We start from the raw sequence: 13,138 nt of genomic DNA on the forward strand, positions 1-13,138 counted from the left end.
ACTTTTTAATATAGAAAGGAATGTTCTGCTTAGAGTTAGGAATTGATCTGGACAAGTGGTTTCGTGACATGTCTAAATCTCGAAGGCTTTTGATTGATGCCAAAGAAGATGGTACGATTCTTTCTAAGGACTTTCCTTCCAAAAAGAGGTACTCCAACATTATGCATTCCCCGATAGTGCTAGGAATGTGACCAGACAAATAGTTGTTAACCAGAGATATAGGTTGCCCATTTCTTCTTGTATGCTACCACCCAAAGAGTATTGTGTCAAATCAAGAAGTTTGTTAGAAATGACAGATTGAAAATTTCAAAGATATGGTTCCTGTAAGGTTGTTTTGATAGAGATCCAATTCTTGTAACTTTTGAAAGTTTCCTACATTCGGAGGAATATTTCCTTGTAACATATTTTGCTCCATACCTAGGAAAAACAATTGACTAAGGTTGTCTATAAAGGCTCGTATTTGCACTGACAGTTTGTTTGCACCCAATGACAACTTTTGCATGATTTAAATTAGAACTTTTCAATCTTCAATGGTCTGTATTTTAAGGAATTTGACTTTATTAGTTAAAATAAACTTACAAATATTTAGATACATGTATAAAAACGTAGTTTTAATAGTAATTTAAAAATTTTGTAATCTTATATAGATATCAAATATAATTGATAGTCATTTCAACTTATAATGAAGATTAATTGAAGGTGTGGTATATATTTGGGTTTTCCGATTTAATTACAGATAACATATTAGGAATTTTTTTATTATTATTGCTAGTTACACATTCATATATAAGGATATTTTTCCTGTATCCCCATAAATATGTTGCTGCGTCCCCTTTGATTTTAAAATTATGACTCTGTCCTTTGTATTTTAAAATCACATTACCAATATTTACAAATATTTTGATATCTTAAATATCAAATATGAAATGGAATTTAAGTTGCTTGCTGTATGTGAAAGGGAAGAAGAGAGATTAATGATGTGTTGAGTTTGATTAAGATGTTAATTTTAACCGTAGGGGGTTTAATATATAACAATGCACCACCATATTTTGTTGGGGTTTGGAAACGGGTGGCTTGTAATTTTAAAACGTGTTTAATTTGTATCAGCGAATATTATCTAGTCTTCTATTGAGAAAGAAGAACCGAAGATTTTCCCTTTTTGCTGACAAATGTTAGTATGTAGATATTTGGTTTCATCGGAAGGTATCCTTTATATTTTTTTTTTCGTTCTATTGTTGGTGTTCTCCATGATTTTAAGTTCACTCGTATTATAAATAAAAATTAGAAAATGTTTAAAATAGGAGACACATATTTGAATTCTGAAGGATTCTAATTTATTTTGTAATCTATATTCTTGATTGATATTTTTTGTTTGAAAGAGAATGTTATAGCACTAATAGCAGTAAACTTGTATGGAAAAAACTTGTGTTTGCCACATATTTTAAGATGAGGGGAGATGAGTGAAATGAGTTATTCGAAAAAGGATCTTATCTTTGCTCCGTATTAGGGAAAGTTTCCTGGGACCTTTGTGTGTGCCTTTTGGCTTTGATGGTATCTTTTTGGTTTTAATAAAAAGTATTTGTTACCCATTTTCGAGTTATGGGATTTTATTTTGGCAGCCATGATTTTTTTTTTAATACCTTCTTTAATCAATCATTCATGGTTAATATGAAGTTTGTATGTGTTATGGTTTTTGCACTATTTGTTATCATTGTAATGAATCATAAGATATTTAGTACTGATTTTTATTTTCACTGCATTCAAGTTATGTGAATATTTTATACTTTTTATCTTAACCTTCTTATGATCTCAGAATTATTTTGTGGCATTTCCGTTTTCCTGTTCCTGCAGATATTGCAATTTCTCTTAAACTAGTTTTCTCCTACTTTCTCAGTAATATTTAGAATAATATATTTTTTTTTTTGTTTCTAACACATCCTTTATTATTTTTTCCCCTTGAGAGTTTATTTTATTCACTCAAATATGAAATCTCTATCAATCCCATCCTTATTTCACCGTTAACATAAAAAGCTCATATGATATGACACCATTTCACCTCAAAATGCTGCATTCTTTTTTTGGTTAAAAAGATATAATGAAAAATGGATGGAGAGCTGAAAACATTTGGGAATTTGAGGTTTGACATTAAAATGATAAAATTAATATTTAAGGAATGATGTTGCTTTAAGTGTTTTCTCTTACTTCTGACTTGTTTTTAAATTGTATTCTATTTCGCCTACTTTTGACAAAAACCCATATGCAAAAACCCATCTGAAATTAGGGTTTTGGGGATATACAGAATGAAGCGTTCGCGCATAGGCAATGGCGATGGCGACGGCGACGCCGTGGGAGGTGGGAACAATAAAGCAAGTGAGCAACTAGAACCCCACCACTCTCATGGTCACACGCTCCCAGTTCCTCAAACTCAAGAATCTCATCAACGGTAGGTAACATTATTACTCACTCTTCAATCTCTTCAATTCACATACAACTCTAAATTCAATATTTCATCCCTAATTAACTAACCCTACATGAACCCTAGCTCCGCTGCAGACGGCCGCGAAGACTTCGACGAAGCCGCGACAGACGGCAAAACGTTCGATGACCTCGGCCTGGCGGATTGGGTGGTTGGTACATGCCGGGAGCTCGGAATGCGGATGCCACGGCACGTGCAACAGCGTTGCATACCGCCTGTGCTAGAGGGCCGGCACGTGCTTGGCATTGACGAGACTGGGAGCGGGAAAACGGCGGCCTTCGCTCTTCCGATCCTGCATCGACTCGCTGAGCACCCCTTCGGGGTTTTCGCACTCGTAGTGACGCCCACGCGCGAACTTGCGTTCCAGCTCGCGGAGCAGTTCCGTGCTCTGGGCTCAGCCGTGCACCTCCGCATCACGGTTGTAGTAGGCGGCATGGATATGCTCAAGCAGGCGAAGGATTTGGTTGCGAGGCCGCACCTCGTCATTGCCACACCTGGGAGAATCCATGTCTTGCTCCGTGATAACCCTGATATTTCTCCTGTTTTCTCCAGAACTAAGGTAGTGAGCTTGTAATTCGATATGGAGCTGTGATTGGATAAGCAGTTCGGTGCTGGTCTGGTTTTCAATTTATAGGTCCAAAGTAGCTTTAAAACCAAAACTTCAAACAAAATTAATCTCGTTTGGCCACATTTAAACTTAGTTTTAGTATCTGCATTTTTTCTTTATGGTTGCAAATAGAGCGTTCGAATATATGAACCGTTTAATGAAAGATTTGTTTCTACTCTTGCTTTTAATCCAAACATACACAACTTTGTGTTAGAACTCATTAACTGGATTTAGGGTTCATAAACCCTAATTATTCCTCCCCTTTTCTCCTGAAACAAGGTAATGAATGACCTGATTTAAAGCAGGTTTAGATAAGCATTTTAATTATACTCTTTTACCTATGATATTGTTCATAATTATATGAATTAATATTTGAGTTGTGCTTCTGCAGTTTCTTGTCTTGGATGAAGCAGATCGAGTTCTGGATGCTTGTTTTCAGGAGGAATTGAAATTTATCTTTCAGTGCTTACCTGAAAATCGACAAAATCTGTTCTTTTCTGCAACAACTACAAGTAATCTACAAAAGTTGCGAGAACGTTACCAAGACAAGATGTATGTCTACGAGGCATATGAAGGTTTTAAAACAGTTGAATCACTTAAGCAACAGGTGATATTCATCCCTAAAAAGGTGAAGGATGTATATTTGATGCATATCTTGTCAAAAATGGAGGATATGGGAATTCGGTCTGCCATCGTTTTTATCTCAACATGCAGGTATATTTCTACATTGTATGTTTATATTCTTTGTTACCAATTTATTTTTCTATATTATGGTTTGTTATTCATTTTTCTGCTACGTCCATGTCTATATTTTTTTTGTGGTGCTATAGGAAAATGTGGCCTTTCAGCTTAATATATCAAACAATCACACCTGCTAATTTATTTGTTTGATGCTCTTGTTTTCGTTAGCTGGTTCCTGACTTGACTATTAATATCTAAATATCCAATATCAGAATTTTACCTTTGACTGCTTTTCTTCAATAAATTATGAGGCTGTTATTTTTTGTTTAACTTTCTCGTCCCCACCTGCAATGAAGTAAAAAGAGTAAACGTTCTCATTCTAATATTATTATGATGAAATTTGGCTGTATTAGTTATTGCATTTCTTTTTCTTTTGTGGATAGTTTATGATGGACTCAATTGAAGCTTATTGTTGTGGACCGTTGACTAATTGAATCTGTTTGTGGTCTGGTGATATAGTTCTATGTAATGGCCTTTGTGTATGACATTCAGTAAATAATTAAAATTTGTGATGTTACAAGAAAAAAAAAAAGTTGTTGCTGTTTGACAATGAAAATTTGGAATTATATATTTTTATTTGGCAAATGGTTGGACTTGAAATTGGTTTTGTTGTCTCGAAAATAGATATTGGACAAACGCAGGATTTCTACTTTCTCTGGTATGCATTCCATCCAGCTGAAAATGGAGGCAATTACTTTAACGTTATTAATTTTTCAATATAGGTTTTTTAGTTGATGGGTGAACCAGAGTTTTATTGTATGCATATCTTTGAGGCTTTCGTACTTGGTTTCTTCTATAACGTGTAAACCAATGATAGTGAAAGAATGGGTAGAATTAGTATTTGGTTCTATTTTTATGTGCTGATATGTTGTTTATCACTTCTGTATAAGTTGTGATTTATGAAATATTGTTAGAATAATTTCATCTATGTATCATCAATTAGCCTAAGTAGGGTGTGGTGTGTTAGCAATCTATGAGGTGTACCTAAAGCCATACCTAGTTCTGCACCTAGGTGTCTAGTGCGGTCTATTAATCTTCCATGCATTCTTGAATAAGTTTTTCATTATAAATAGAAGATTATGAGAGGGGTCTCTTTGTCCTTCAAAATATATTTATTTGTTTTTAATCTTAAGTTAGTATCAGATCAATCGTGCTCTGCTTGTCTCCATCTTTGGCATAGTTTTCATCGCCGTTCACTGTTTGCCGTTGTTGTCCTCCACCAGCCACTGTTGTCTGCCATTGCAGTTTTTGTCGGTGACCACTTAATTTGGAGCGCCTCTCTAAGCAACAACCAACCATGCAGGTGTCGAACCTAATTCTCATCCAATGTCGCCTTCCACATTGTCTTTGTTTTGGCCTTCAAAGCTTCGTTCCATCGTGGTTTGAAGTCATCCTAGGGCTTTCGTTTTTCCTTATTGTTTTCTCACCTTCTCGCTGTTTCCTCGTTCTTTTCATCTTCTTGGTCAACAATGACCATTGGAAATGCTATTTTAATCTTTGGAAGCCCCACATTACTTCCTTGAAGCTAAAATTATCTATCATGGGCTGTATTTGTTGAAATGTTGTTCCTTGGTCATGGACATCATGACCACCTTGAGCAAGATGGAAGCATGTGCCAGCTGAAAAAGCTGAACAATGGAAACAAATGGCTTTGTAGTTGCGTGCCTTGTGGCAATCCATGGAACCAAGACTTTTGATGTCTCTTAGAACTTTCAAACATGCTACTTCTTTTGAAAGAAAGCTCAAAACATTTATGCCAATGATATCCAATGTCTCTATAATTCTGCAAACAAGCTTGCATCTCTCAAAATGATTGACCATGATATGGTATCCTTAATGACTGAAGCCCAGTCAGCTGTGGAAGAACTCAAGATATTCTTGGAAGAAATCAAAGATGTATGTATGTATGTGCTATGTTTGTGTCCTATGATTTTTTAATTTAGCTATATCTTTGAGTCCATGTCATATCCGTGTCTGGGCTGCATAGCATGGATGACCTCAATCATATACCTAGCTCTAGTTGTACCTCATCATGTTGGGGCTGCTCCTCCATTTTTTTTCAAGTTTTGTTTGATAGTGATGTGCTCAATTTCTGATTAAGAAAGCTCTAAAACCCTGCCACAAATGACAGCCACAATTCTCTGATTTACTCTCTGAATACCATTTGATAAGTTCTCAAGCACTGGAGGAACCCACCCACCCTCAAAGGCTAGCTTTTAGGTGCTAGAGAACCAAGCACATAAGTAGTCCATTTGAACATCCCATACTACTTGATGTGGGACTTAGATATCCCATAACACTCAAGTTACTAATACTGCATTGAGGTCAAGGATGGAAATTGATGATGGCAGAAATTTTTGTTTGGCTATAAAGAAGCCTGAGAGTTGTCATGTTATAACTGGTATTCATACAAGGAATGAAAAATGGCCCCTATAATTTGTATATATAAATAATTGCTTGCTTTGCTTTCATTTTTGGTGTGTAACTCCTCACACCAACCGATGTTTAGCATGGCTTTGTTGACAATCCAAGCTGTTTTTCTTCTACTATGCTAAATTTAGGCCTTTATGTGTGAAAAATATACTTTGATTGTTATTAAATTTTGAAAGCGGTTATTATTTTCGACTAGGTAAATAACTATTAGGCATTTGTTCCTATCCTCTTTTTCCACCAAGAATAGCATATATAGACATCTTTAGTTGAATAATGAGGCATACCTGATTCACATGCATTTTATTATTTCGTTTATTTGGAATTGTTTAACTGTGACCAAATCTTAGTGCTGAGGTGTTTGCAATGTAAAAGAACAATGATTCTGCTATAATGAATTTGACAGGACTCTGAAAATATGAGTTCATATACTCTGTTGGCTATTTTTGTTTTCTTTATGAAAGGCTATTTTGTTTCTCAATTCGGATTCGGATATCCCAAGTTAAAAAATGGCAGCAGTTACGTTTATCTTTTATTCCTGTTGAAATATGATATTAGATAATGAAGGAGGTAAATAGGTTCTTGAATTTATATAGTGTATCCTGATGTGACGTCATAAAACAATGCTCACGCACTTATGCCTTTCATACTTCAAGTTAGATTGCGTACTGAAATTCTAACCCTAATCAAAGGGTCAATTAACTTGCTGTAATTGGCTAAAGAAAATCCCTTTCAATAAGGATCCTAAATGATAGAATTTCTAAAAGTTAGGTAGCACAATGATATGTAAAATAATAAAAGTGATCCTACCCCACTGTTGTCATTCTCTTGTAAATATTTTTTAGATGTTCCTAAATCTTTCCAAATTTCAGAGATTGTCATCGTTTAAGTTTAATGCTGGAAGTGCTTGATCAAGAAGCAGCAGCTCTTTATTCCTTCAAATCACAAACTCAGAGGCTTGAAGCTCTTCATCAATTTAAATCAGGAAAGGTTTCTGTACTGCTAGCAACTGATGTTGCCAGTCGGGGATTGGATATTCCTACAGTTGACCTTGTTATCAATTATGATGTTCCAAGGTTAACTTTTCTTGTGCCGATTTCTTTACCTTCTTAATAGACATTTGGAGCATTTCAATTAGCATATTGCAACTATTCATCTCCAGGTTTCCACGGGATTATATTCATCGGGTTGGTCGAACAGCAAGAGCCGGTAGAGGTGGACTGGCTTTGAGCCTTGTCACCCAGGTTAGCACATGTTATATTTATATTAAAGCTTGTATATTTGTTTGTTATTTGAATGGAAGTTTACAAGTATTGAATTTGTACTTAATACCTAAGAATTTTTGTTTGAAATAAATTGTTAAATTTGTTATGCCTGTTATTCAAAACACAAAGGGTAAAAGACATTCTTGCTCTTAGGCAAAAATGCAATTCCAATAAAAAAAAGGTTTACACATCACATTAAGAATATCAAACATCACAAATGTAACAACCAAACAATAACATGTGTTGCATTTATATTAACAAAACCAATAAATAACATAAGACTTTATCTCCTAATCAAGACTTGATCACTCAATCCATCAAAGAGCTCTCACTCACTAAGCTACACAATATCCTATGATAATTTGCAACTTTCATTAAAACTTTACTCAAGTCTTATTATGCTATTATTGATAAGCCCTATATTTTCTTGGGTCTTACAACAACCTAGGATTAGCACGTCATTCATTTTGAGTGAGCCATGAAAATGGGCATGACACAACCCTCCCAATTTGTCCAAGCTTGAAATCAACAATGTTACCATAGACAGTTATATAATTCAACAATTAAATTGATAAACTTTTGCATCTCTGAAAGTTATTAAAGGTGTCATTTCACTAAATTTGACACTTGTCAATTGATCCGGGTGATTAAGAGTTGATGCTAAAAATATTTGTTGATATGTGGTTTTGCTGTGTTTTTACGGAGGAAATGTCTGAGATTTTTCAATTGTGACTCATGTTCGTATTAGGGTTCTGATATTTTTATTGCAAAGGTTTCCTTATTTGTTTGACATTTTGACATTTTCAGAATGATGTTGAACTTATTCATGAAATAGAAGCACTTATTGAGAAACAACTTGAAATGATTGAATACAAAGAAAGTGAGGCGCTTTCTCTCATGAAAAAGGTATGTTTTTGCTGGAAGTTTTTTTGTTCTAGCTATTGAATTATATATTTAATTTGTTTCCTTTTCTGTGTCTAAATTTTTGAATTTTCAATTATGAGCTATTATGTAAAGGTTTATTTTTTTTTTGTTCTAAATTTCTATTTGACTTGTTAATTCTGTGATGTATTGTAGGTTTTCAGTGCTAAGAATGTAGCAGAAATGAGAATGATAGATGATGGCTTTGAGGAGAAAGCTAAAGAGCGGAAAAACCAGAAACTGAAAATGCTTGCAGAGAAAGGACTGTTGAAGAAAAATAAAAGGAGAAAAAAAAGTAAAGAATTTTCAGAGCAAGGGAAAGAGGTATAAAACACTGAATATCTTTTTCTTCCTGTGATTGACTTGCATAATTGGCCATTTTTCCAATTGACTTGTTTACTTTGATGTATTGTGTAGGTTTTCATGAAGATGGGTACTGATAGCATTGAAAGGGAAACAAAAACTAAAAGTGCTAAAAGAAAAAGGTTTGTTAATGAAAAAAAGTAAAGAATTTGCACCGGGGAAGGAAAAAAACAGAAAAAAAGAGAGTAGAGGCATCAGTTGATATAGCAAACTCCAAAGAAAAGGGGTAAGAAGAAGCACATTAGTATATTTAAGAAAATGATGGTTTCTAATTATAGAAAGAATATTTGAAGAGAGGTTAAAATCAAAAGCCTAAAGAAAAGAGAGGTATCCCAGTGGACGTAGAGAAGCTAAACGTATTTTGGTAAATTGCTTGTTATTGTATTCGTGTCTTCCTGACTGTTGGTAGAGGTGAGATTAAAGACATTGGAATTAGCTAAGTTCTAGGCATTATTCTTCCTTTGATTTTGAGATTTTGAACTTTGATCTGAACTTGAACCTGATGAACATTCCTAGCCACTGAGAGGCAGGGTTTCATCAATCAATTTTGTAGCCAGTTAAATATACAGTTGGAACAAAATTGTCATTCATATTTTGTGAATGAAATTTATTTTACTAACAGGTGTTGATCTTTGGATTTGATTTTTTTTAAGCAAGTTCGTAAGTTTAAGTCTTGTGAATGGAAAAACGTGAAATTATATCAATGTTGGTTAATACGCGACAGAGATTAACTATTATTAAATGTTTTTCTCAATATTATATCATTTATTGCAGATTTTGGGAGGATGAGGTGAAAACAATGGATAGGATGGCTAATAGTAAAAGTGACTAAATAATCTATCCATTGAAATACATTAAATGGCTTGTAAAGTGTTTTTATGATAATTAATGTTTTAGAAAAATGCTAATTAATATGTTCCAAGGGAAGTTTTAGTATTTGGAAGTTTATGATAATTAATACAAATTTATATTTTGAATATATAGTTCAAAATGAATTATTTATTTTCTAAAAGGAGAAGAGAGGGGGAGAAAAAAATAATTAAATTCTGGTGGAGGTGAGGTGGAAGAAGTAACATCAGCGAGGAAGAGAAGTGTGCTGATAAAAACGGAAAAAAAATGAAAAGGAATAAATAGATATGTATTTAGTTTTTGAATTTTGATGGAAAATTGTTTTAAATTTTAATATATATTAATTTAAAACTTTATAAACGAATAAATATATATATTTTTTTAATTTAATTATATAAAGAAATTTGACATGTCAATGCATTTCATATTATCTTTTAAATTGTTTAATTATCTTTTAAGTTCTTTAAGACATTATTAAATTTAAAAAAAGTATATAAATTTATTTTTAAAAATTATATCAACCTATTTTTAAAGTTTGGAGACAATATATTAAAATTAAAAGTATATTTAATTAAAAAAATAACAACAATAAATTATTTCACAACTCTCATAAGAGTAAATGTTAAATTGTATAACTGTTGCAGCTATCTCAAAAAAATAAAAATATTAATTTTGTAATTATAGTAGCCTAAGCCCCAGAATGTGAAAATCCCAACCAAATCCTTGCAACTTGGTAACTCCTAATGCCTCAGAAACTAACAACGCTTTCAAACTTCTGTAATATGCACATAAGGTTATGAAATGAAACTCTGTTATTACAACTTTTTATATCTCTTTTTTAATTTATACATATGTTTCAAGAAGTTTCTCTTGAAAAGAATGCAATAAAAAAACACTATATTTTATCTTTTATTTTGTTATATTATGATTATAATTTAAAATAATAGTTAGAGAATGGTAAACATCTTCTATACCTTATTATGATATTAAAAAGGAGAGAGTTGATAATGACTATAGTCTTGATAAAATAGAAAGTGGAAACTAAAGTGAATCATAATTAATGATAAGATTATGTTTATAGTTCCTAAACTTATAAACGAAATAAATTAGAATTTTTTATTGTGATTTATGATGAATTATAGTTCTACCAATCCCTTACATTTATTATTTTATCATTAAGAATTATGGTTATCAAATGGTGAATATTTTACATGTACTTTAATATGATCTTTCTATTAATAGTAAATATATAATAAATAAATTTTTGTAATTTAAAAATAAAATAAACAAAACCTTTAAGTACATGCTAAATTAAATTTTAAAAATTGAAAAAAAAAACTTTAAGCAACAAATGATTTTTTTATATATAAAAATGGATAAATATGTTTTTTGTTTTTCAAGTGTTTTAGTATGAATGTGTGGGATCGAGAGACTAAGACGTCGTCTTTGACTCCTTTGATTGCTTACACCATTCGCTTTTCTGCACTTGCGATTGTACTCTGTCCTTCAAGTTGCACTATTCATTCTCCTTTACCAGAAGATGGGGGATGTACCTACAAAAGGCACTCTGACACTCAAGTTAGGCGTGAGTTGTGGAGCCTCAGCTCTCAAGAAAATTATTTTGTTGTCATTGTGGAGTGTTTCTGAGTGTGAATGAAGCGTACCTGGCTTTTTGCCTTGACATTGTATTTATAGGTTATCATAAAATATAAACAAACTTACCTCTAACGATTAACCTGGTTTACCTAAAAATCCAGTTGGTTGTTCATAAACAACTTTATCAATATCTTTGATCATATATCTTTGATTATTTCATTTTGTACTAGACTATTAACTCAATAACTATTAACTCAATAACTAGAAGCATATTTGGCAGGGCAAGACTTGGTACTTAAGCAACCTTTTTAGGTTCACCTCTCTTACCTGGAATATTGCTTTCAAGTGAAATCCTTAGTCTTTATTTGAAGAAAACCTTTAAGTTCATCAACATGTCAAGAAGGCACTCACCTAGGATTAGTGATAGTGAAAATAAAAAAGAACAATTAACTCTCCAAACTCTAGTCAACCAACTCAATGAGATTGAGAGGAAAATGAGTCAAGAAAAAGTCAATAGAGAGCTTCAAAATGCCATGATCCAAGATGAGTTAAGGTTGATGAGAGAAGAACATCACCAAAGTCGAGAGAGGTCTAGAGGCAGTCAAAGTGACAATTTTCAATTTAGAGGAATACCCTTAAATGTTGAAGAATATTACCACCAACATTCTTCTTTAAGAGGCGGGATACTCAAAATACTCCTCCACCCCCTAAGGAAGTCAATGTTGTGTTGCCTCATTTCTATGGAAAGGATAATGTTGAGGCCTATCTTGATTGAGAGATGAAGGTGGAGCAATTATTTGCTTGCCACCAAGTTAGTGAAGAAAGAAAAGTCTCTCTAGCTACCCTAAGCTTTCAAGGGTATGCAATGTATTGGTAGACTACCCTAGTCCAAGAGAGACTAAGACATCAAGATCCTCCAATTCATTATTGGAATGATCTCAAAACTGCCCTTAGGAGGAGACACATTCCCTCCTATTATAATAGAGAACTCATGGATAAGCTCCAAAGATTACAACAAAAGTCAATGTTTGTTGAGGAATATATACAAAAGATGGAGCTTTACATGATGAGGGCAGGAATTGTAGAGGCTTCAGAAATTACTTTGGCTAGGCTTTTAAGTGGGCTTAATTTTGATATTCGAGATAGGGTTGAACTACTACCTTATAGAGATTTGAATGATCTTGTTCAAATGTGTATAAAGGTAGAACAACAAAACTTGAGAAAATCCTCTTCCAAAAGAGTTCAAGTTCACCCTATTGTTGAAAAGGAAAATTTTAAAGAAAAAGAGCCTTTTAAGCCTGTAGCCAAGATTGTTGAGAAGCCCAGACAAGAGTCATCTTCACACACTCGGACTAGTGATATCAAATGTTTTAAGTGTCTGGGAAGAGGACATATAGCTGCCCAATGTCCCATAAAAAGAATTATCATCTTGAGGGGCATTGACAGTTATAGTAGTGAATCCTCCAGTAGTGAGAATGAGAGTGATCAAGAAAAATCAACTACTGAGGAAGTCTATCCTTGTGAAGGGCAACTTCTCATGATCAAAATTTTTTTTGATAACTGATGAGTGTATATTTATGCCCATATTTATGCTTTAAAATTCAAATTTTTGATGAGATATTTGTGCTTAAATGATTGATTTAAAGTGAATCTATGTGAAGTTGAATTGTTGGGTTTTGAAATTAAAGAGGCTTAAAAAGTGATTTTAATTGCATAAATTATTTTGGATGTTCTAATGTTTATTTGTGCAGCTGAAGTTAAAATTTTATTCATTTAAAGCATGAAATTGAATGGTCAAAGATGGTCCAATCTGGTCAACTCAAAGCTCTTATGCAATTTTGAAAAGAAAGAGATGACTAAAGTGCAATTAGAGGAAAATTTTGGACTTAT

The 13,138-nt window shown here is 33.1% G+C and overlaps 1 protein-coding gene across 1 annotated transcript; it reads left to right on the forward strand.

Moving 5' to 3' along the window:
* The first annotated feature begins 2,206 nt into the window (after window positions 1-2,206).
* On the forward strand, window positions 2,207-9,424 carry LOC106762757 (DEAD-box ATP-dependent RNA helicase 36). Its single transcript, XM_014646812.2, has 8 exons — window positions 2,207-2,443; window positions 2,543-3,035; window positions 3,475-3,797; window positions 7,127-7,330; window positions 7,417-7,498; window positions 8,327-8,425; window positions 8,597-8,764; window positions 8,858-9,424. The coding sequence occupies exons 1-8, from the start codon at window positions 2,301-2,303 to the stop codon at window positions 8,945-8,947; spliced, it is 1,602 nt and encodes a 533-aa protein (XP_014502298.1). The 5' UTR covers window positions 2,207-2,300; the 3' UTR covers window positions 8,948-9,424.
* Window positions 9,425-13,138: the final 3,714 nt, after the last annotated feature.

This window comes from Vigna radiata, chromosome 5, assembly GCF_000741045.1.
Source record: "Vigna radiata var. radiata cultivar VC1973A chromosome 5, Vradiata_ver6, whole genome shotgun sequence".
Lineage (NCBI taxonomy): Eukaryota > Viridiplantae > Streptophyta > Magnoliopsida > Fabales > Fabaceae > Vigna > Vigna radiata.

Bases quoted from the DNA above. Each gene is read 5' to 3' on its own strand.
- LOC106762757 (XM_014646812.2), top strand. From the start codon at position 2,301: ATGAAGCGTTCGCGCATAGGCAATGGCGATGGCGACGGCGACGCCGTG. The intron at 3,036-3,474 runs GTAGTGAGCTTG...GTGCTTCTGCAG, and splicing joins CTGTTTTCTCCAGAACTAAG to TTTCTTGTCTTGGATGAAGC. The intron at 7,331-7,416 runs GTTAACTTTTCT...ATTCATCTCCAG, and splicing joins ATCAATTATGATGTTCCAAG to GTTTCCACGGGATTATATTC.